We start from the raw sequence: 25742 nt of genomic DNA, 5'->3' as shown, positions 1-25742 counted from the left end.
GTATTAGGTCAGAAAACAATAGGCAAATTATAGAAGCCGACAACAAAGTAATACGAGGAAAGTAGAAAAAAAATATTAATAACAAAAAATAAAATTGAGGGGTAATACTTTCACCAAAAAGGTGAAATTATATTATTTTTTTTCAACCATATTATATTCCCCTCATTTATTCGATCTTTAGAACTTACCAAAACGTATAAAGACAAGAAAGAAAAAGAAAAAGAAAAACACGATGTTAAATAAGTGAGACAAGAAATCTCTTACCCTAACAACTCAATAAAAAAAATATGAATTTGTCATATATTCATATTGTAAACATTACAAAATAATATTATGTATTATATTTAAGCATTTGGTCTAACGCGCCATATTTTGACAATTGTGTGGCCACGCTGAGTTCTATATATTTTCCCAAGCTAAGATAATAATGACAACACCTGTTATTATTATTATTTATTTTATTTTATAATATTGGTAAAGGTTCGTTATTTTATTAGGATAATAAGGTCTAACCTAATTCCCTTAATTTAATTTTAATTGGATATCAGTCAACCTGAAAGTCTTTTATTGTAGAGGAGTTAGGGGGGGACAATGTTTTTCTATTTATGCTTTTAAGATTCCCACAATCAGATGATTGTTTATCTTAAAGAAGAGTAGAAAAAGAATATAATTATATCAGACCTTAATTAAAGTTGCAATTTGCAAATTAATTATATCAACACTAATCAGAACTAAAGTTGCAAGCCAAGCAAATCTAGTGAACAATAATGACTAGTGGTGCCTATGTACTTATGGCAAAAGGAAACACCTCCATCAATTTCAAAATATTTGTTATAATTTATTTTTCACCATAAAAAAATATCCGAATTAAAAAATTAATCAAATTAATTCTCGAGACGAAAGAAAACATGAAAATTATTTACTTTCGAAAATCAAGAAAATGTTACTTATTCATTTGTCTAATTATCAAATCATTACAAGTAAAATAGATTTAAATTTCTCAAATTATTGCAACATGCAAATTGGCCAAAAGAGTGTATATACTAGTAACACAATTTTGATATCATCATAGGAGCTAGAAAACAACTTGAGAAGAGATCCAAAACACCATGTTCTTACAATACATCACAAAACAAAATGCGATTATTATACTAAAAGTTAATTAACACACTCATTATTATCATTACAACAAAACCAGAAGACTAATTAATTAAAACTTAAAACAAAGCAGAAAAAGTTTCCTCCAATTCTTCAACAACAGTAGCAATATCAACCTTTTTAGCCTTATTCCTCCTATCACACCTATTCCTAATTTCACCTTGTCCACCAGTCAACACATTCATTTGTCCCATTTTTATCATACCAATAACAAATTTTTCATAAAACAACGATTGATTCACCGCAAAGCTCGTTACAATCCCTCGTGTTCTTCGATCCGTATACAAATCTTGATCGGACGTAAAAAGCCCTTGTCTATTCATGAGATCAACGTAGTACTTGTTGTCGAAAACGTTAGGGCTACGAATGTCCATGTTGACCGTGTTGTTCGAGTCAGCCGTGGGACAACTACCTTTAAGATTGTTAGCAAATGTCTTGTCCATAGTGGAGTCTTGGTTTGGGTAGAGACGGTCGGTGAAGGAAGGACAGTGGCTGATACCAATAGTGTGGGCCCCAGATAACGCAACCGCATCGGTCGCATCGAGGCCTTTGGTTGCGAGGAGAGAGAGGACGGTTGTGGTGTTGGCAGAGGGTGCGACTAGGTTGTCAATTGTCGCTTGCTCCGTTGCAAAGTTGACTCCGTCCTTTCTTCCTAAGGGTACATCGTAGTTGGGCCCACCCGTCTGAAATTATCATAAATTTATATTACGTTTAACTTGTATATATTGACATATATTATAAATGTATAGAAATTTAAATTTATCTACCAAACCAAATTTGAAGACCTATCAAGTCACGAGGTGGGGGGCCTAAGTGGTGTGAAAAGTAATGGCATAAACCAACTACTCATTCAGTACTATGACATTTTCCCAACATGAAAGTCTTTTTTTCTACAATATAAATAGTTAAACTTTATATTAAGGTAAAATACGTACATAAATATATTTTTAAACTTGTCAGGGTTTTTCCTCTCAGCTATTTTAACTATGCTATTTTTCTATTTAATCACTCATAATTTGTTCTTTTTAAACATTGTTGGTTGATGATTTACCAACTATATAAATAGTTGAACTTTCAATTAATTATCTACTAAAATATCTTATTGTATAATATATTTTGACAAAGTTTTTTTTATAGAAATAGTGTTATTTTTTTTTATACTGTATAATAAAAATGTATAATATAAATTAACACAAAAGAAATAACAGCACTTACCAAGACAACAGAGTCCCTAGCAGCAATGGCAACAATATCAGAGCAAGACACAACTTGACCACATTCATCTTGGATCCTTTTTCTAAGATCATCAATTATCTTGAATGACCTTTTTCTTAGGGTCAAATTTGGAATTGCAGTTTGCTCACTTGGCCCTCCTGCTGATCCATCTAGCAACACTGAACCATCACACCCCTGCATCATAAAAAAAATATATATTTTTTATTTGATTTCCCCCTTTAAAACATGTTCATTAACAATTAGTTTTCCATCATGCATTTTCCTAGATAGCTAGTTCAGTGGAAAAATTATATTTTATAATACAAAGTTCACACTAATTCGCGATAAAAAAAAAACTTTTGTTTCTAGTAATATGAGTATATAAATAAATAATAACCTGAACAAAGCAATCGTGGAAATGAAGACGAAGTAAGCCAGCAGCTTGGCCAACATCATCCTTGATTTGTTTTTGAAGCCTGTTTCTAATAATGGATTCAAGTTGAGGACAACTAGATTGATAAAATGACCATGAAAGACCTTTAGTTAAAGCAGGCCTTTGAGCTTCTGAGACAAAGAAAGAAAGAACAAGAACAAGTAGAAAACTTGATAGAGTAGTTGACACCATGGCTATAGCTAGATAGTTAATTTGTACAATGATAGTAACAAGAATGGTCAAATTTATAGGCATATAAAGTTATCCACTTGGATATTTTAAATTTTTCTTCTACTATTTGCTTGGACTTTTTTAATTAAAATGAGGCATCTCGAGATTTTTTTTAAAAAAAAGAAATTAGCCGTGTGGTCGTCACACTGCTATTAATCTTTTGATTTTGATAGTTTGGAATGTGGCACACGTACTTTAGAAAAATTATTTAATTTTATTAATTAAAGATAATTTAATGAGTAATATTGTTTTGTTTTCGATTAAACTTAATTTAAAACTAAAAATAGTTAAAAAATTGCAGGATAAAAAAATAAATAAAGAAGGTAGACTTTAAAAAAAATCATTCATTTTGGAATACAAGAAAAATATCAGAGATATATTTGTTTTTGAATCGGAGAGTGTGTTTTCTTCGTTCATTTTTTATTGTTATGCTTGAATTTAATATTTCTTTTAAAAAAAATTAACATGAATAATTTGTGACTGTACTTAGTTTAATTGATATGTAACATAAAATTTTAAAAACTAAATAACTAACACTAAAAATCTATGTTCTTTAGTGCTACGTGAAATTTAATAATTAACATGAATAATTTGTTACTGTACTTATTTTAATTGATATGTAACATAAAAATTTAAAAACTAAATAACTAACACTAAAAATCTATGTTCTTTAGTGCTACGTGCAAAATTTCTTGTGTAGTGTAATTTACCTTTACAATTATCAACATCCAATAGAAAATCAAAATATACTAGCCGCCAATAAAGAATGCTTTTTTTTCACTCTTATTCCATATTTATTTACACGATGCATGAACCTTTGTGTTATTATTTGTTGGATCGATATTTGATATTTATAATGAAATTTAATTAAATTTTTTTTACATAAATTAGTACATTTTAATAAATAATTATTAATTTTAGTGATTGTTTATTATTATTTATAGCAATATTATGTTAAATATCTAATATAAATTAAAAATGAATTATGTATGCAATATATATAATTTATCATTATTTTTTTAAATATATTATGTTTGTTTGGTAAAAATTTGACACATTATATTATAAATGTATTAAAATGTGTCATAATAATATTATCCATCATTAAAACTTGTATTATATGTGAATAATAAATTATTTCTTGTAATATGTATCAAACTTGTATTATAAATAAATTTAAATTGATCAAGTAAAAAAAATATATTAATATTATAAATGATAAATATTTTTTATTATAATATATTTATTTATGTTTTTTATTAATTAAAATATATATGACCTAGAGTCTCAAAGGAAACGCTTTGATTTTATTTGACTTCTTTTTAATATTTAGTCAGTACAAATTTTATATCTTAGTAAATTACATAAAATATAATAAATTTATATAATTAATTAGATATAAATATCGTATGTGGGTGATTTTCCTTTTTTCTTTTTTACCAAACATTTCCACTAGTAATCGGTAAAAAAAAAATCATAGCTTAGCCGACTATCTCAATTATATCTTTACACTAATTTGTCTATCAAAACCAAAATTACTCCAGCAAAAACTTCAAGAAATACAGTTTGACTTTAGATTTGTCAGGTTCCTTCACAATATAAGTATGAGATATTTCTTTAATTATGTTGTTGTAATTTATGATTATAATTGCATTACTTTTAAAAGTTATATTCTATTTATAGTTTTCACAAAAGTTAATAATGATAAATACAATTTAAATTATATGGTTGAATATTTTTCTTCCCAACTGTTTGACACGAGTACTTCATATTAATATACATATTAATAGATATTAAATCTTGAAAAAGTAAATTAGTAATTTGTAATTAATATTAGAGGAACTTTTAAATATGGCTATTTAAAAATAGTCTAATTATTTTCCATAGTCATAGTTTGATAATTACAATTTGTAGCTATATGTATGGGAAGGAGAGAAACAAGCAAGACTAGAAGAGAGATAAATTATATATGTATATCGATTAGATAATTGTATATTAAATATATGTATTTGTATATATGACAAGCGAGATTGAGATCGAGGAGAAAGGTGAATGAGACTTGGAGAGGGAGGAGAGGCGAGGGAGATAGCGGGAGAAAGTGAATTGTGTATACATATGGATTAGACAATTGTAAATTATACCTATACATTTGTATATATGACAAGCGAGATGGTAAAAGGAGGAGAGAGAAAACGAGGAAAGGACGAAGAGTGAGAGGGATGTGAATTATATGTGTATATCCATTAGATAATTGTAAATAATTCATATGTAAGTTGTATATTCAGGCGATTATATATATACAAACGTGGGTAATTATATAAACTCAAAGTTAACTCAAAGTTAATCCATAAAATTAATGTATAATGTTAATCGTGAGTGATAATTATAACTGATTATAACTTTGATAATAAGTAAATAAAATAAATTTACTTAATCGCAAATTTTTTCCTTAATATTAAAATAATACTAAATGTATTTTCTCTGAATATACTAAAAATAACAAATAAAAAAAATAGGAAGTGTATTTATCATCTTCATTTATCAACGGAGAAAGAGACACGTGGTCGTCGCACTTGGTTAACATTTTTGCCTCTTTCTAGATAAAGCTATGCTTGATGAAAAGAAAACCGAAAGGGCCAATATAGTTTATTTTAACTATTTTAATTTTTTAATAATTTTTATTTTGCACATGATATAATAAAAATACTTTATATAATTTTTTAAAAAGTATCACAATAATATAATCAATAAAATTTCACAAAAATTTATTTTTCAATGGACTTTTTTTTTCTATAAAAAGAGCCACGTGTTCGTCACACTGCTCTGGTCTCTGGACCTTTTGATATTAATATTAATATTTCAAAATGAAAAGTATAGTATTATATCTATTCTTTAACATTAAAAAAGAAAACATTAGGTACGCGTATCATATTTTACGGAAAATTAAAATTTGATTAAAGTTTCACATGAATACATAATGAGATGTGTAAAATTATTATAAAGTTTAAGCAATTCTTCTTTATTCGAAGTATCTTTTGAATTGTTAGTTATATTTAAAATCTAATTTAATACTGATACATTATTAATTATATTTAATATATTTTATAAATGGAGCGACATATGCACTCCAATTTAATTAACAGCGTCACTGATTATTATTTTTATCTCTAATATAAGCTTATGGATTTGTTTATAGGAGTTGTGATTATCATTCCATCATTTCTCTCAAAAAAATTAGCTGGTTTAAAAGATTTCAGCAACACAAGGCAGCCTAAATACTTAACAAATCTAAATTTCTAAATATTACATGACTCATTAATTAATGTTTTACAACTCCACTTCTACTTTCACCATCGAAATCACATTTGAATCAACATGTGATATTATATCCTTAAGAAGTTCATGTTCATCTACAATTCACAATGCAAAATGATATTGCAAATTACTTGATTTTTTATTTTTCAAAATATTTATCATAAAATCTTTACAAATAAAACACTATTAAAAATATATATAAAAATATTTTTAAAAAAATTAATAGCTAGCTCACAGACTGGCCACAAAGGCTTGCGAATTGGGCCTACGAGGCTAGCGAGCCAACTGGGACGTGCTAAAATGTCTCATTCATAATTGAGTCAAAAAATTAAGCTCAACTTCACTTATTTCAAGGTTGGATCAGACCGACCTCACAGGCCAAATCCATTTTGACGGGTCTGTCTCACAAGTTATTGAAGAGCAAATTAGGTAAAGTCATTTATTATTAAAAAAAAAAAGCTTCAAAGGGTTGACTGTTAATTTGCCTAAGCCAGTGGTTTTGGCCCCTAGGATGTAATAATGCATTTAAATATTATTTTTTTCAATTTGTAATATAATTGAATTTGATATAACAATTAAAAAAAGAAATTTCCTAAATTCATAATCTAAATAAATTAGATATATCTTTATGATTACTAAATCATTTTATCAACAATAAATATTTACGAGGGCCAACTAAATAAGAGTGAATTAAATTAGTTGAGAAGGAGTATCATTTCAAGTGTACATTGTGTCTTATAATCTCTTCTAACATATCCATGTTAGGTTTATTTTATTTTAAAAAATGCACATTAAAAAATAATACTATTCAAAAGAAAATCTACGTTCATACTCTAACTTCCTTATATATATCATATATTACTAAAAGCATGAACCAAAAAAAGTTAAAAGTTGAATTACTATTTTACCCCTTCTATAAATTAAATTGTTATAAAATATTTAAATATTTGATCGTATAAATTTAATTAAAATGTTAATGACTTTTAGATTTCTTAAGATTAATTTCTAATTAAATATCTAATTAATTAATATTTATCATTTATAATCTATATGTATATAATAATTATAATTTTTTTTAAAAATGGTTTCTACCTAAATTGCTATATTTTTCCTCTTCTCATAATTTTTTCCTTAACCCCTCTCATGAATAATATAATTCATGTGGATAAAGTATTATCCTTAATGATAAATAACGAAATTCAATAATTTAAAGGTTGTAAATCTGCAAAATGGAGACACACATTGATATTGTCCTCTTGACTATTATTAAAGAATGACTCTATCTTCACAAATTTAAATTCATTAACGCTTATTAAGTGATAAATGACTCTATCTTCACAAATTTAAATTCATTAACGCTTATTAAGTGATAAGAACTTTAGTTGTTCTTTCTACATGGTTTGCTAATTTTAATTTTCTTTTTCATATTCTTCATTTATTTATTATTATTTGTTAATTACTTATTCACTTTTATACTCTTAATATACATAACTATCATTTTTTCATATTCATAACCTTCAAATATTTAAACTAAAACTTTAAGATTTCTTTTGATATTCCTTCTATTCTATCTATATAAATTCAACATCTTTATCTCATGAAACTCCTACCAAGATTATTAGGCTGTCATTTTATTCTATAGTTAAAGTAGATGAAGAAGCCTCTTGAATTTTGTAAGGATATGAAAAGAGTCGATAAGAACTCAGAGAGTTATGTACTGATTTTTTCATGTCTACATTATATTTTTTCTTAAATCTGTTTCTTTTTATCTTTTTTTTTTCTCCTTTATACTTCTTTATTTAGTTTTCTATGAATGTTATCTTGCGTAAGTTTTTATTCTTATTTTGTAATTGTTACATTTTATTATTCATTAAATTTACATATATATTTCTATTAAACTTTAGTCATTCAAACGTATCTACAAAAATTCACATGAAACACACGTGCGAAGCATGTCCTCAGAAACTAGTATATATATATATATTCCACCTTTTTTCTTTTTCTTTTGGTGACTTATTATATAGAGCAATTTAGTCGTTGATAGTTGCAATTTATTTCTCTTGTTTTTAATAGAGGCCGCCCACGTGCAGGATAGCATCAAGACTTTGGAGGTTTTCCAAACGACAATAGCAGCCTATATTATCGCAAAAAGTTACGAAAAAATGATAAATATTCTTTATTTCTTAGTATAATGTAGTTTTTTGTATTTAAGATTTTTATTGTTATTAATAAAGAATATTTCTCTCGTAGGATAGAATTTCATAGCATAAAATTAGAATAATCAAATTTCAAAACAGATATGTCATATGAAAAAAAAAAAAAGGCAAAAACGAAAGACGTACGCCTCAGTAATAAAGTAAATACACATAAGAGTCTATGTATATGACCAAGAAACTTTTAGTTCACCTAATAGTTTTTGTAGCTACTACTTGCTCATGGTACGTTCTATATATTATTCAATGAATCAGTATATTATATGTGTTTGAATGAAGAAACAAAAGTCTCTTCATTTGTTCAAAATTTAGATGTACATCTTTGATTTTCAACCGTCCCAATTTGATAAAATGTAGTATAATATATTAGGACTTGTTTGTTACGAGGAATAAAAAGGAGAGTAATTAATTTTAGAATAAATTTATCTTATGTTTGATTAGAATAAAGTTACAGAATAATTTATCTGAAATTAGTTATATCTCAAAATTATTATGTTATTTTTATTTCACTTTAAGGTTGGAATAATATTTTAAATCTACTAATTCCAAAATAATTAATTCTAAAATAAGAAGATGTTTTCTCACATTCAAAAAAAAAATTAAAAAGAGGGAATGCGAATATTAAACTATGAAGATGCTTTCTCACATTCCCTTTATACTTTCACTTTTTTTTTTCTAAGCTGACTTTCAGTTTTCGTTTTTCTCCAAATTTAAAATTTATAAATAAAAATACAAAGTGTGGATGAGGATTAAATTTGTAAGACATGCATCTGTATAAGCTTTGAATTACTAATTTTGATAATTAACATGTACTCTCGCTTTGTTAAATTACATGATCATAATAATGTAACTTTATATGATTTAATATAAAGATTTAACACCGCTAAAATTTAATTATTAAAGTAGAGAAGAAAAGGTATGTCATCAATTCTTTTTATATTTTAAACGCATTATATATGCAAAATAGATATGTAAAACTGTAAGAGTAAGATACTTAAGTCGCAACAAGAGACGCCTTTTTTATTTATAAATAGGGATGACAATTTAGTAGGTGGATTAAGTATTTTTCAGCTAAAGTTTATCTAATTATTTGAATTTATGTCATGTTTAATCCCATTTTTTAGCTTCTACTTTATATATATATATATATATATATATATATATATATATAATTCTTTGTTTTCATTATCGAAATTTAATGTTACTCCGATGATTATGAAAAATATTTGTAAATTTTTTCTTGTAAAAGTCACAATTTATTCGATTTTGTTTCTTTTTTCATATGGTGCAAAGACACTAACTCCTTTAATTGAGAACAAACAAGAAAATTCCGATTTTCTAATTTTATTTATTTAATATGTTGTCAGTATTAAATTATATTATTAGAGACGTTTTAAAAACACAAGTGATAGGTCGTGAGAATAACTACATTGACTTTGAAAAGGACTATCGCGAGATTTTTAATCAAAATAATTTCTAGTTAACTATAGTTTAGTCAAATTAAAGAAATAAATTAAAAGCAAAAAACATAACATTATATATATATATATATATATATATGTATATAACAAGTAAGTTTTGGAATAACTAAATATTATTTTCTCTACTCTTCTTCTTTTGATATATTATTATGTTAGCTAGATACATATCTTCCTCTTTTAAAAAGATCATAGTAAAAGTTATGTTGTGGATAAGTCAAGTTAAGAGCTTAATTTGAGGAGGAGAGGATAGCAATGTCACTTACAATATTCTATTGTATTTTTAATTCGTTTCGAAAAGAATATTTTTTTTTTAATTCTTTAATTTTAACTTTTCAAGTGATATATTTAGTATCATAAGATTAAAGAATATTTTAATATCTTTAATTTAAAATTACAATATTCAAAAGTTACTTTTACTTAATTTTTAATTTTCGTATCAAATTAAGTTACACTAGTTTATCTGAACAAAGCATCATGAAAATGAAGGCGAAGCAAGCCAACAGCTTGACCAATAACTTTCTCAAGTCTCTTTCTAACAATTGATTGTAATTTTGGGCAACTTGAATCAAAGAATATCCATGAAAGCCCTTTCACTATTGGAGGAAGACCTTGACCTTTTGATGAGACAATGAAATATTGAGAAAAAACCAAAGAGAAGAGACAAACAAGAGCTTAAAGCTTGATGACACACTAGTAGAAACCATGAGTGTTGTTACTTTGTCTTGATGCAAACACTTAGCAAAAAATGGCCAAATGTATAGCCATATAGTACTTAGTTGTTTAAAATTATTAAAAAAATTTTAATAGCCAAGTGTAAGATTTTTTAAAATCAATTAGAGCCATCGGATTTCCTAGAAAATGGTCATTAGTGCATGTGTCCATTACAAGCTGCCATCTTCCATTTCCTAAATTAAGATTAATTTATATATTTGGAGGTGCAATGATTAATTCCAACAGGCTGCTTTTACGAGTTTGGAATGACTGTTCCACTCTCAATCAGTAGTGTCGAATTCAAACTTTAGGTATAGATAGAAATATATTGGGAGCGTCACCCAATGAGGATTATTCAATGCATGATTATATTTAATTGGGATTTCAATTTGAGCATCAAACACAAGTGAAAAAAAAATATATGTGAATATCATCTATGTATATGCCGTGTATATCAACTGTATAATATAAATAATTAAATAGCATATGTGAACATCATCGATGTAACCAAGCTCAACCCATCTCATTGAAGGAAACTTTGTAAAATATATATATATAGAAATTTTTTTTTTGCTCCTTGGCTTGTTATGTTCATTTCCCTCTCAGACACTTCCGACATATTTAATCAACTAAAGTTCAGAAATTATTTTTAAAATTTTGAGAATAAATAATTGAGACTTTGGTCAGTTGGGCAAGTCTTATAATCCATCATTATATATGTATTGTAGGCACCTTTACTTTGTATCTCGAAAACATAAAAGAGAATATTTTCAATAAAATTTTGATTAAAGTAAGTATATTATAAATAAAGTAAATATAATAATAAAGAAGTCATGTTACATTGATAAACCAGTAAGAAAAGAGCAAATAGCAATAACAAAATATTTGTTACTTCCTGCAAATATACGAATCAGAGAATTAGACAACGTTATTGACTACCGGCCTATTAATATTTTCTGGCCTAATTTCGATCTCCAAATCTTTCTATCTGTCATATAAGTTATAGGTGTGACCTGTCATGTCTAATCATCTCTCCCTAGTCCCAAAACCTCTTTGCTCCAGCCTACTTCTACCTCTTCTTATACCAATTATCCACTATAGTCCATCTCACGCACTTTTTTACTGCAAAATTCGTACATCTTCTCTTCACATATTCAAGTCATCTCAATCTTACCTCTCTCGTCTTGTCGCCATGCGAAGGCCTCACCAACCACCTCATTCATATATCGGAAAAGGCTCAATAATAATCTAAAATATCCGAAATAGCTCACATATACCCTTAAATTATATTTCGACTCAAAACTACCCTCTCCGTCATACTATTGAATCAAACATACCCTGCTAATTAACAGAAGTCTGTTAAGTGTCATGTGAACGCCACATGAATACCACATTAGCGCCACAGAGTAGACTAATAATTTGATTCCTAATCCATAATTTTTCATCTCATTTCTCCATTTCTAATATATATGTACATGAATCCGAGATTTTTGTCTTAGCGAAAAATCGTGTTGATTTCTTTTTAGACAGCTTGTCTAGCTGTCTAGGAGTAAAATATTTTGGCCGCCCGCTTGCGACTGACAGTAAAAATATGTAATTGTCCACGTTATTAAATTATTTATTTTAAATTACTTATTAATTCATAAAATTAAAATATAAGTTTATTAATTATTTTTATTTTGCTCTTAAAATTAATTCTTCTTGGTATAAATATTGTGATCTTTTAAAAAAGTAATACCATTATTAAGGTACTGATGAATAAGACTTATGTATTAGAAGCTTTAAAAGATAAATAAGTAATTAATTTATAATTTTTTAAAAAATGTATAAAATATTAAATAGACAAATAATATAAGGCTTACTCAAGTTGGGTTCCTTCAACCTTAGGAAATAATTATATCAGTGCATCCATCAATTTATTATGCGCTAGCTCCACACTTAAAATATGTAATGGGTCATCATTAGACCCAAAGTCTTTCCTTAACTTTTCCAGTCATGTAACTTTTCTCTGTATGTGTTACTTTACATATGGTCACTTAATATTTATCATAAGAAAATAAAATTAATGTAATTTAAGTATTACAATAGCGCTATATTTAATATAGATATCAAACACCAATAAGCAAAAAAATGATTGCGATTCAATCTTACATCTTCAAACTTTACAAATGTATATAATAGTACCAATTTCTCCACTTTTTTAAGATGACATTCTTGATGTATTAAGAGTTGGGACTTACATATTATATAAGTCTTCTCTGGTTGGGCTAACATAGGCTGCCTACTTTCAGCCAATCACCACCATATTATTTTTGGTCCTATATCAAGGAAAACTTGGAGCTCGGACTTGGCAAACTTGAGGATATGGAGTCGTTCAGTATGATATAACTTGAATCATGCATTTGATTTGGTTGAAGGTATTAGATAGTGATGAAATTATATATCCTACCATTTATACCATAACCATAACAGTGGGTGGATAACTTATTCCTTACCAAACACTATAGTACCGTTAGGAAAAAATATGTAAAAGGAAATGAAAAACAACCCATGAAAGCACATAGCAACCAAGTATAAGAAATTCAGAAATCTATAACTAAAAAGAGTTGCCTGTATAGTTAGAAATTCATGTATCAAAAAAATGTGGTTTTCGTTATGTAAACCAGAAAATACATCTCTCGTCATATATCCATCCAGTGAACACAGAAAAGCTCCTACAGACTTGTGCCGTATATTTAAAAATCTCTTAAATTTAACTCTCACAGAAAGATAGGAGCCATCACAAGAGTTATTGTAGCAAGCATTTTGATTAGTACATGGAGAGAAGGTCCAGCTGTATCTTTGAATGGGTCTCCTACCCTGAAACACAAGACAAAATTGTAACAAATCTGCAAGTTTTGCTTTCTAACAAGATATAATATATTGTTATGACTACATGAGTATATAGAACAATCAAACAGGCACTTGACAAAGCTTGCATGAAATGACCTATTGAGTAATAGGATTCTACCAACACTTTGAGAACTATTTTTGCTAACATCCTTCAAAAATGCCGCCACTGGAAGATCCAACACGGATAAGGTCACATTTTTGAAGAATGCAAGCAATATAATTTGAGAACATGTGAATCATTTAAGAACACTTACGTGTCTCCAGTAACTGCTGCTTTGTGGGTGTCACTCCCCTTGCCTCCAAGAGCACCTGTTTCTATGTATTTCTTTGCATTATCCCAGGCTCCACCAGCAGTGTTGAGGAAAAGAGCCATAAGGATACCAGAAACCGTGGCAAACATCAACATGGAAGCTACAACTTTAGCCCCAAGAAGAGGATGCCCTGTGTAGTAGCCCAAAATGCGGAAAATAACACCTATACGGAGATCAAGATGATATAATAAACTCAATATTAAAAACTGAGATCGAGAAGATATGAAACACTCTTAAAGACATCAATTAAGAACTAGAAAAAAAAAAAGAATTAGAATTAGAATTTTCCTGCACAAGTGAACTGATGGAAATAAACAGATTGCAAAGAATTTTCCTCAGATTTTACTTATAATGTTTGGTGAAGAAGACATCACCACTCACCAAAGAGATAAACTACATAGTACACACACAGACAATACCAAGTTAACTAATAGGAAGAATGACAAAATAATTGACATGTAGACAAACACTGCTGCGGAGAATAGTCAAACAGAGATCAAGCAACTTGGTGAACGGATAGAATTTGAATGAGTGTTGGATGTTTCATGGTTCAGCAGAAAAAGATGCAGGGTGGATTTGTACAAATGTAGTCTAAGTTGCTCAGACTCTCATGATCAATAAATGTAGTTGTTCACTGAAATCACTTGTGGTGGGAAAACTCTTATTTGTCAATGACACCTCACCTCACGACACATTTTGCAATTCTAAGCAAGTTGTTACTTTGCAATATCAAGTGCTAAGCTTTACCACAAATGACAATGTGGAATCTATTTAAACCACGAACAAAATATTTAAAAAGGTAGAAGAAAAAAAGATAGACCTGATATGTGGGGTTCTTATGAGTTAAAAGTAGATACAAACTACTGAGACATTCCACAGAAAATGCAAGCTGATGCAGATTAGAGCAAATATATGACAAGATCAACAAACTCATTGAATAAATCCACAACAAAGATTTTTTAAGGAAGATAGATATTAGGGATAATATATATTGTACCCTGACTCTTCCAGGTTTTTCAGCTGCACACTTGAACTTTGCCAGGGATGGAGGTCATATGTTCCATGTCACTTTAAAAAAGGGTGGATGGCAGGAGCAAGGATGGTTGGCTGGCACTATGGTTGAGTTTTAGAGATGAACTCAGGAAAAAGAAGGGAAGGGCAGAAGGGGTAAGAGAATCATTTATTAATCAATTAAGTATAATTAATTATATAGTATTGAATTAAAACTGACACGTGTACACATAAATCAATCTTAACTTCTTTTTTGCCTCACACCTCTCACAGTGTGAGGCTCACTTTCTGTGCCGCATCATCACTGACAGGGATATTTGTTCCATTTGAGAAGTTGTCCAAGGGGGTAATAGGACCCCCTACAAAGTTTGGGTGTGCATCTGAAAACTGGAAAATCCAGGGAGGAACATGTGTATTATAATAACTAATATTATACAAGACTATAAAGTTCAAAGAAGAGCCCTCAAGGACCGAAACTAAGTTGACCTGGTAGACATATCACCAGAACACCAGTTATAGCTACAGATTTATGCTCCAAGATGACAGAAAACATGCAGTTAATTTATTTTTTGTGACTTAGGAACCCGCAGTTGCTACCCTTTTGGATGCGCACAAGGTAAACCCCACTCTAGTCTAATAGCTCGCGAACTATACAGAAAGGGTAAATCGCACTATGCAAGTCCTGTGTGACGAGCTCGATCAAGAAAGCATGCAGGGTTCGACGAACCTAAGACCCCCCCCCCCCCGCCATTGGGATGATCCCCCGCTCAACAAACTCGGTCAGCCTTGCTGGTCAGTTCTATGGATTTTATAGCAGGCAAACAGTTTTAAGTACAAGACTCACCAGCAACTGTGGGGGATATGATAGCCAGGGCTCCAGGTTTAATCATCTCCTTCAAAGACGCAGATGCAACAATGGACACACATCGACCATAATCTGGCTTCTCCTTATAATCCTGCCACCAGTAAAAGTAACATGCATTAATTTCAGCCTTGTCATGAGCATTCTGCAACACATGGCAACCTTCTGAAAGGTAATCCTACTAACCATGATCCCAGGCCTCTCAATAAACTGTCTTCTTACTTCATTGACTACTTCCTGAGCAGTTCGACCAACAGCTGCACACGCCCAAGCACTGAACAGAAAGATGAGCATAGAACCCAGTAAACCACCAACAAATACTTCAGGTATCGCTATGTCAACCTGCATAATAATAAAAAAATCTTGGTACTGCAACTGTATAGTTAACATAGTTAAGATTTAAAAAGGTCAAATAGAAAGTCATAGCAATTCCATACCTGCTTGAAGGGTTCTTGAGCAAATGCAGCTACCTCATCCATATAGGCACTGAACAGAAGAAATGATGCAAGTGCTGCAGATCCAATTGCAAATCCCTTGGTTGTAGCTTTAGTAGTGTTTCCAACAGCATCAAGAACATCAGTTATCTCACGAACACTTTCAGGCTGTGCATGAAAAAGGCTTATTGAGCTAACCAAGCTAACAAAAATTTACAAGAAAAAAAGAAGTCACAACCTCGTGCTTTTGCTCAAAAACATAAGCCTCACCTGTTGGCTCATCTCAACAATCCCACCAGCATTATCAGCTATTGGACCAAACATATCCATGGTGAGAACATACGCAGCCGTACTAAGCATTCCCATAGTTGCTACAGCAGTGCCAAACAACCCCCCAGTTGGATTTCCAGCTTCGTCTGTTAATCCTGACGTGCGACCAAGCCAGAAAGCAGAAACAATAGCCAAGCTTATGACAAGGACAGGTAGAGCTGTGGATTCCAGACCCAAACTAACACCCGCAATTATGTTTGTTCCATGACCAGTAGAGCTAGCAAGGGCTAAGGTACGCACGGGCTCGTATTTGTAGTCAGTGTAGTACTTTGATATCCAAACAAAGACATAAGCAGTAACAATTCCAACCAGACCACATAAAGCAAAATTCAACCAAGCAGTAGGAGCCTGTTCCGTATATAGCAACCACCGTGTTGACTGCAAATGGAATGCAATGCAAACTATCAGTGGAGAGAACAGAGACAGGAAGTCAAATAACCAATAAGGGTAGAAATGGTGGATAATGCTCCAACTTCCAAGGCAAATAAAACTTACCAAACCAAATGTCAGAACAGCTAAAAATATAGTCACTGAGTAACCCTTTTCAAGAGTTTTCATGGGATCCTCTATAGTTCCAATTACTCCAGAATCCCTTTTGTTCCGAATAGAGAATATGCCAACTGATGATATAACCAGGTCAAATGAATGAACAACAAGAGGAAACAGAATAAAGCCGGATGGATCTGCAGAAGAAACCAATCTAAGTTAGATAAAACGTACAACTTAAAGGAAACAGCAGATCGCATGGGAGGACTTGGAAATAATTTCTAGGAACAAAAGTTCAGTATTTAGCCACATTATAGGAAGGGTGAACATTTGTACACATATATTTCTAGTAACTAATCAAGAAAATATATGGAAAGCATAGCTAAGAATGACGTTTTGGGTAAAACTCTCTACTTTCTGTAAAGGTCTTGCATAGCACATTGGTAAGTTAATTATTTCATCGAGAAATATCTAAAGTAATGCTTTAGAGGTGAGAAATCGTTACAGTTTCATTCTATCTAGTGTATACCATACAACTAGGGCAACAAAGCCTCAACCCCAAGCTAGTTCTTGTCGCCTTCACGAATTCTCATCAGCCTTCTCCCTCCATTTGGACACAAAACTCACTTCTTACTATAGCTAAACAAATACTAAGAGCTCGTTTTGTGGCACCTGGGTAGTTTCAATCACAACACAGTCGGGTAATAACAGACTATTAGGCTAAGCAGTAACTCTTATCCAAATTTAAGATGACAACTTAATTATGGGATGAATTTTAATGTAAGACCGATATCATTGCAAGACCTCTTGCCCCTCGCATTATAAACAGCAGCATCTAAAACAGCTTTGCCAGAGGCATGCTTCCGCCCAGCTTAGCCACTGCTTCAGTGAAGGAACTAAGTTGATGAAATGTCCCCATCTTTAAAAAAAAAAAAAGACAACCAACAGCTCTGTGCTCACTAAATCACGTGTTTTAATTGTATTTTCTCAAACGCTTACAACTCCACTGACTTCAACGTTTTGTTGGGCATTTTCAAAGTTAACAACACTGGTCTACAAACACTTGCAGTCCTTCATTTGCAAATATGCAGTTCCATCCTCACAGTACATAATCTTATGTTGAACAATTCCCTTTACTGTAATACTTGGATTCAAATGCATCGGTTGGTATAGAACAATTAAAGTGGTCTTTTTGATACACTCCCACCAAGATTACAACCTATGTTACAATTTAATCAACTCAAGTGTGAGTGTCATCCTACCTTCAATTTTGCAGCGTTGAGCCATGGTTCCTCCAAGTATCATCGCACTAATAATCTCCGCAGCTATACTTTCGAAAAGATCTGCACCTCGAGCAGCACAGTCGCCAACATTGTCTCCTACCTTAAATTTGGGAATTTATGAGGTTAGCATTAGGCACATCAACACAACGTATAGGTAGTCACAGTTACGATCAAATAATTGACGGAGCAGATGTCAGTACTCTATAATTCCTTTTCTATATTTAATTTAAGAGACACAAGCAAGCACTAAAATTAGGATGTGAAACAATTGATCATACCGACCTTAGTGAAGACAAAGAACTACTTCTTTAAACTCTGAGAAATTATCAAAGGAGATAACTTTCATCTAGTTCTCATTGGTGCTACTCAAGCACCAAAAAATGTATCTAATCTCAAAGTTTAAGTACAATTGAAACAGAAACTTGGCATATCACTGCACTAGCAAGGTGTATGGGGCAAAAAGTAAAACTTAATGAGATCATTCATAAAACATCCAACTCGAATACATGACTAAAAGGCATGATTGAACACAGAATTCGCAGAAGAAAAATGTAAGAAAACAAAAAAAAAGTAGATAAATACCAGATCTGCAATTACAGCAGGGTTTCGTGGGTCATCTTCAGGTATACCCTGCTCTACTTTTCCAACAAGATCAGCTCCAACATCAGCAGCCTTTGTGAATATTCCACCACCCAACTGAGCAAAAAGGGCAACAAATGAAGCTCCAAAACCATACCCAACTAGTAGAAGAGGCACTGTGCAAAGATGAAGTAGAAGTCATAATTATGAACCAGAAAACAGACATTCAAAAGTCAAAAGTGCATAAATGAAATAAAACAATGTGAAAAATTAGCAGATTTTACTCACAATCGGTTGCCTTCATTGTACCAGTCGAATCCACCCCAAACCACACATACAAAATTGCATACAGGATAGCAACACCCATTACAGCCATACCAACAACCACCAATGCTGAAAATCCACCAGCACGAACAGCTATCTACATCAGAAATATCTCAAGTAAATTTCCACAAGAAAGGACCGTAGCGTTCTTTGTGGAACATTCTTATGAAGAGTAATAAAAGGAACCTGCAACGCCTCGCGAGCTGACCGTCTTGCTGCACTGGATACTCGAACATTTGCACGTACTGACACCCACATGCCAACATACCCAGCAACACCAGAACATAGAGCCCCAAAGAGAAATGCAGCGACCGTAATATAAGCAGATGTTACCCTATATCAAAGCATGGGAAGCATCATAAAGTGAACTCAAACTTCTCTGAGAGAACAGCAATTATCCAACTCAAAACCTGTCATCACCTGCCTAAGCCAGACGATTCTTGCTGAGGAGTTATATTACGAAATAAATAGATGCCTAGTATAGCCAGTCCGAGCAATAGTGCCATCTTGGAGATGGTCCCATACTGAGTTCTGAAGAAACCTTCAGCTCCATCACGTATTGCATCTGATATCTAGCAAGTTAAATAATGAGCTCAAGACTTTAAGACAATTTACAACATGTTCCAATGAAACAGGAGCAAAATCATGACTGCAAATCCAAGTTTCTCTAAATTAGGGGCTGCCATGAATGTCAACAAGCTTTCAACCAATTTCTTTACATTAAATCTCTCATAATGGACAAAAGATAATTTTATTTTTCCTTTGAATCGACTTCTCTTTGAAAATCTTATGTCTATGAAGGGCTAAGGTTGGGTGGCATGTAAACTAGGAGCATGAAGAAGAGAAATGAAAATGGAAGAAATAGATCATTTTTGTGGTTGGCAAGTGAAGGTGGAAGAAGCAAAAGCAGAGGCCAACCCATGCTGAATCTCCATAGCATCTTCTGCAGATGAAATTCTTGCATACAACTTTATCCCTTGGAACAACCACTCATACATGATGATCAAGACTTCGCTCAAATAGTAGGAGCCTCTTTACCAAGACAAAGCTTTTGGATACAGTGCCATTCTTGCCTCCCTAAAAAACTAACCTGATTCCAACATCCACCTCTATCCTCCACCAATAAATTAATAAAATGAAAAAATAGAAAAGAACTAAAGAATAATAACATCTAGACTCATTTAGTTTACTGCATAGACCTTGAGAGCCATATCAAAAGAAAAATATATGATCTAGTTTGGAAAATGTTGTCCAAACTCTCTGATCCACAAGTTTTAAACACAGAAAAAAACAAAAGGACCACGAAAACTTTGAAAGACAACTTAAAAACTGATCAAGAAGATTGTACCTCGGACATCTCAGGTGGTCCCTCATCCTTTGCCAGCACCCACTTAGTAAGATAAATCGACACGAAAAAGCTGATGATACAAACTGAAAACACAAACACAAGGATGGGCGAGGTACTTGCACCAATGTAAAAGATAGCTCCAAAACAAACAAGCAGGAGCATCAAAAGAATGCGCGAGTTTATCCTCACGAGAACACGAAATATCTGCATGAAACAGTTGTGACAACATATGAAAGAAAGTCATAACGCAAAATAAGAAAGAAAGAAAAATATGAAAGAAAGAAAATTAAATAATGCTGCTAAAACAGCTTCTCATTCAACAATTTTATTAGAGCAAAAGTGAAAACTAGAACATCCAACTCTTTTTTAATCACAGAGTATTATTATAAACAAGCAACTGAATGAATAATTGACTTCTATACAGATAGAGAGAGGCACACACAAGATCGGTGCTAGAAAAAAATTGAAATTAGGTTGTTAGTCCTTGTGTAGACTACCTTTACGACATAGAGGGGCTCGGTCAAAAGTTGAAAAGTACACGAAAAGTACTATATGTCAACATAACAAATGATTCAAAAATATTTTTAAAATGTTCGACTAAAACAACCGAATAAAAACTTGTTTGACTCCACAAATGACTTCCACATCAAAAGTGACTGGAGGAGTACTTTATAGTGCAAGTGGGTGGAGATCAATACTAGAATCTTCAAGATCAATCTATGCATCTTAATTCTTTTTGGAAATTCAGTGATTTACTTTGATTGCTTTGGTGCATGGGAGTTCATGCATTTAGTTGTGCCATGTTTCAATATTGGAAGGATAAGTATTACCTCAATCCAACCTAAAGTCAGTCACTAGTTTTAGTAGAAGTAGATGAATAAGGGTCAACCCATGATGATCAATGCAATGGGTGTAAATACCAGGGTTCAAATCCTAGTAGAATTACACCATACCTGTGTTGGTGAAATGTAGCAGGATCCAAGGAAATAGCCGAGGTACGCACAAACTGTCCCAAACACCACTGTCTTAGAAGAATCTATGGCACACTTAACTTGTGCGCATATCTTAATTTTTAGAAACAGCTACGGGTTTTATATATGACAAAAAGAGCAAGCACTGAAATAACGTGCAAATATTTATTTAAAAATTCATTGTTAAAAAATAAAAAATCTTTGGCACAAGTTCAGCTTATGAGAACATGACCCATGATGGAAAGATATTCGGCACAACTTCAGCTTATGAGAACATGAACCTAGATGGAAAGATACAGAGTAGAAAGTTGGTATGTAGCTGAGTGTTGACACACTGCTTGTGAGAGAGGTAGGGCTAACCTCCTCTCCACTTTGTTATTAGTATTACTTACTAATTGTGTAACTTCCTTTTTTCGGTGTTCTCTTTGGATCATTCTATTATTATCGTCTTATATTCTTGCACACTGCTACAATTTCTGCTTTTCTTTTTAGCAAAGGGTTTATCGAAAACACTCTCCCTACCCCCACAAAGGTCATGCATACATCCTACCCTCCCCATCTCCAGACCCCACTTGTGTAGTGGGATTACACGGATATGTAATATGTTATTTATATTTTTAAAGATAATCCTATAGAAATTCTCAAGAGAATTCTAGATATAATAATATACTAAAGGTGATTAATGGAGAATAGTGGAAGAACCTATTTGACCTATTGCTAGTCACACTACAATTGGAACTTACTTAATGTATATATATTTATATTTTTTTACTCGTTTCAAACAAATCTAGTCTACTGTATTCATGCATACATATCTACTGTTTTTTCCTGCTTCCTTTTAATTTTAAAAAGTAGGTCTTCTTTCTATTACTGTAGATGTATTAAGAATAATTAGGAATCATTGTTATGTTTGTAGAATTAGTTCGTTGGTGGAGAATAGGAAAGATGGAAGATGTTGCTAGATCACCCTCAACACAACAACTTCCTTCTGTAACAGCATAGTGGTTACCAGTTTTCATGCACAGTTTTTTTTCAAGTATTCTACCATCTTTCAGCGCAATCATGTGCCTTTTTTCACCAGTTTCTATAAAAAAAATTATCTAGCAGGATTAAAAAATTAGAGAAGACCATCAACTATCAAGTGAGATACATTTGGGAATTGATGAGTCAGGACAAGTTACAATTGTACCACCATACAGGGGATTAGAGGGTGAGAAAACAGATGTAAACACAATACAAAGGAGAAAACTAAGGTGCATAAAAAATTTTTTGGATAGTAAGAAACAATGATGAATCTGTCATTACTCTCCATAAAGCTAGATAAGAACATATTTTTCTTCGTAAAATAATCAAAAAGCACGATTTCAATCATTGGAAAACACAAAATTTTGGAGCAAGATTAAACAAGAGCAAATAAGAGAAACCTGAGTGAAATAGAGAAACATGAGCAAAATAGAGAAACAAGTGCACCTAAATAAGGTAACCTACCCATGGTGCATAAGCCTTGCTCTTCATGCTAGGGAATGTCCTTGGTCTCTCCTGGTAAGGACCCAAGTTCCCTCCTTCCATTTCATCATCCATTGCAACGGTTTGAAAAGAATTTACCCTCCGTGCTACTGGGAAAGAGCTGAAGTCACTTTGGGGCAAATCGCCCCCTGAACCTGGTCGCTGTATTTTGAATTTGTTTTGTAAATCACTTCCACTAATTCCTTAGCTCGTGTTGAAGCAGCTGTGACGTTTACTTCTCCACAATTAAATCCACTCTTCAGGTCTTTGGGGGAAAAAAGAAACCAAAAACATTCTATCAGTAAACTTGCAAAGAAAGCCCATTTGAAACTGATCAAAGCTGAAGCATCAAGTCTATATAACAAAAACTCGTGAAACATAATCTAAACCTAGAAATGCCCGTCGAGCAGTTACAACTTACAGCTAATTCTCAAGTGTATATAAGTTGAAAATCAAATGTAATGTCCAAACTTATTTTAGACTAACAGAAACACGAATAATCAAACAAAAGATAGCTATAAAAAAACAGCCAAGTTGAACAGAAGAAGACAAAACGAAACAACAGAACAGAAGAGATCAAACTTAACCATTTCAAACTATAAACCTCCAAATAAAATCAACAAAATTTGCAAATAACACACATTTAAAACTGATCAATGTTATAGCACTTAAAAAAAAAATTAAAAAAATCACGAAACACAATCGCTTATCCTAAAATACCAGTACAAGCAGTTACAACTACTTTAAATCCAATAAAACTGATAATTAAACTGTAAAATCCCAAATAAATCAGAGAATGCAGAAACTCTTACGAACAGCAATCACAGATCGGGATCCGATACAGTGACAATCAACTCCGCCGGGAAAAGAGATAACCCGATCGGACTCTGGAGAACTTCCTAAACCCTTAGCAGATCTCAATTGAGGGACGCGAAGACTAAAGATTCGAAGCGAAATGTTGAAACGCAACGGCCGAAAAAGAGTGTGAAACTGGGAAAAGCTATTTTTCTGTGTGTTTTTGTGAAAGTATTTAAGATTAGGTGAAAATGAAATATTTAGCAAATTGTTGACTTATGTGCACAATCCAGTAAATGATTGACACATGAGCAATCCAACGTGTTGTTGCTTGCGTGTCATTATGTGGGCTTCCTCCCTATAACTGACAGAATTTTCGGATATGCTGCTACTTTTTACTTTTTTTTTTATGATAAGAAAATATAATAAAGACTTCTACAGTTTTTTAATTCTATTTTCCCTTGGTAAAACATATGCCTAAATTGGAAAATTAACACTAATCACTAGTAGTAAATATCATTTTTTTCCCTCTTTTTGCATAATAGTTTATATTATTTAGATCCAAAAAAGCTTTACTAATATTAGAAATTATTATTAAGGAAATTAAATAAAGGGAAAAGAATTTAGTGTTGGCCAGTTATGATCTCTTATAAGCAGTGGTGAAAATTTTGTTTTATATATATATATATATATATTTAGAAAGATGTATATTTAAAGTTGGATACTCTTGATAAAAGTTATGTCGTTGGCATAGTGATAATGAGTGTCCATTAGATGAAAGAGTTTCAGGTTGGATCTCCAAATATCATACCGTTATTCTTGGACACAAGAAAGGATAATAATAAAGAAATTCGGGAGAAGTGGGAGTGCTTTAATGTAAACAAGATGCAAAAACCAAAAAGCAACATTGAGATGATTATGGCATGGGAAAAGGAGATATACAATGCAGAGGTACGAGAGATTGATGATTGACTATAAATAGTTTCAAAAGAGGTAGAGGTATACCGTAAGAGTATTGAGGAAAGTTGATTAGACAGGACATGACATAGTTTTATCTTATCGATTATATGATTTTAGATAAAATAGTATGAAAGACACGAATTAAGGCAAAAGGTTAATAGATCGTATTGTGTTATCTTGTTGTTGGTTCATATTAGTAGTTGGTAAAAAAATTTATCATGCATGAAGCACAGGTATAGTGGTAGACAAAAATTATATGAGGCCCATTTATATTTATGAAGTAAATTTATTTCAGAAAATTGACCAAACTCCTCTTTCTCACTCTCCTTTTTCACGTATTTTTCTCTTTCTTACTTTTTACTTTTTTATTTTTTTCCTTGGATTTCTTTTCTAACATTTGTTCCAAATGTTTTACTTAAATAACTTTATTCGTGAAAAATATGAAACTAAAAAATCATTGTCCGACTCATTTTAATATTATTTTTCCATTTTGATATTAATTATTTATCTTGTTAAAAATAGTTACATAAAATTATTTGTTAATTTTCAAAAATAGAATTAATTACAATTTTCTTTTTTATATATAACAATTAATTATTTTTTAAAAGTATAAATAAAATTTATAAAGTTACCCAAAAAATTAAGGTGTAAACTAGTAAAACTATTATTCTATTTATGATTTCTTAAGAAATTTGTATAAAAAAAAGTAGATTATTAATATGAAAATAAAGAAGGTAAAAATTTAATATGTTTTTTTATTTTTCTTTCGACAATTTCATAATCCAAAAACACTTCAATCGACGAATACTCTTCAATAAGTAAATTTAACGGAAAGAACATCAATAATCTTAACAAACAATTATATAAGTTTTGATTCTATTGTCATGAAATTC

At 31.2% G+C, this 25742-nt stretch overlaps 2 protein-coding genes across 5 annotated transcripts; both read right to left on the bottom strand.

Annotated features, from left to right (window-relative positions):
* Positions 1–932: 932 nt before the first annotated feature.
* On the bottom strand, positions 933–3031 carry LOC101253377 (peroxidase 12). The gene is made up of 3 exons (NM_001347482.1): positions 2771–3031; positions 2374–2568; positions 933–1841 (listed from the first exon to the last, which is right to left on the bottom strand). The coding sequence occupies exons 1-3, from the start codon at positions 2996–2998 to the stop codon at positions 1218–1220; spliced, it is 1047 nt and encodes a 348-aa protein (NP_001334411.1). The 5' UTR covers positions 2999–3031; the 3' UTR covers positions 933–1217.
* A 10298-nt stretch (positions 3032–13329) lies between these two features.
* Positions 13330–24122, bottom strand: LeVP3 (pyrophosphate-energized membrane proton pump 3-like). 4 transcript variants are annotated; one of them, XM_026030418.2, is made up of 15 exons: positions 23907–24122; positions 23077–23359; positions 20618–20821; positions 19690–19834; positions 19456–19603; positions 19234–19366; positions 18949–19121; positions 18346–18466; positions 17093–17280; positions 16538–16975; positions 16271–16435; positions 16020–16175; positions 15816–15927; positions 13904–14123; positions 13330–13616 (listed from the first exon to the last, which is right to left on the bottom strand). In XM_026030418.2, exons 4-15 carry the CDS (start codon positions 19773–19775, stop codon positions 13517–13519), a joined length of 2040 nt encoding a protein of 679 aa, XP_025886203.1. In that variant the 5' UTR covers positions 19776–19834; positions 20618–20821; positions 23077–23359; positions 23907–24122; the 3' UTR covers positions 13330–13516. The 4 variants fall into 4 exon arrangements, with proteins under 4 accessions (XP_025886203.1, XP_010320055.1, XP_069152444.1 ...); XM_010321753.4 differs by having other exon boundaries at positions 19690–19841; positions 23911–24106; XM_069296343.1 differs by having other exon boundaries at positions 23911–24086.
* Positions 24123–25742: the final 1620 nt, after the last annotated feature.

Source organism: Solanum lycopersicum, chromosome 4 (assembly GCF_036512215.1).
Source record: "Solanum lycopersicum chromosome 4, SLM_r2.1".
NCBI lineage: Eukaryota > Viridiplantae > Streptophyta > Magnoliopsida > Solanales > Solanaceae > Solanum > Solanum lycopersicum.
Note: the sequence above shows the minus strand (reverse complement) of the source record. Positions and strands in the feature narration are given on the sequence as shown.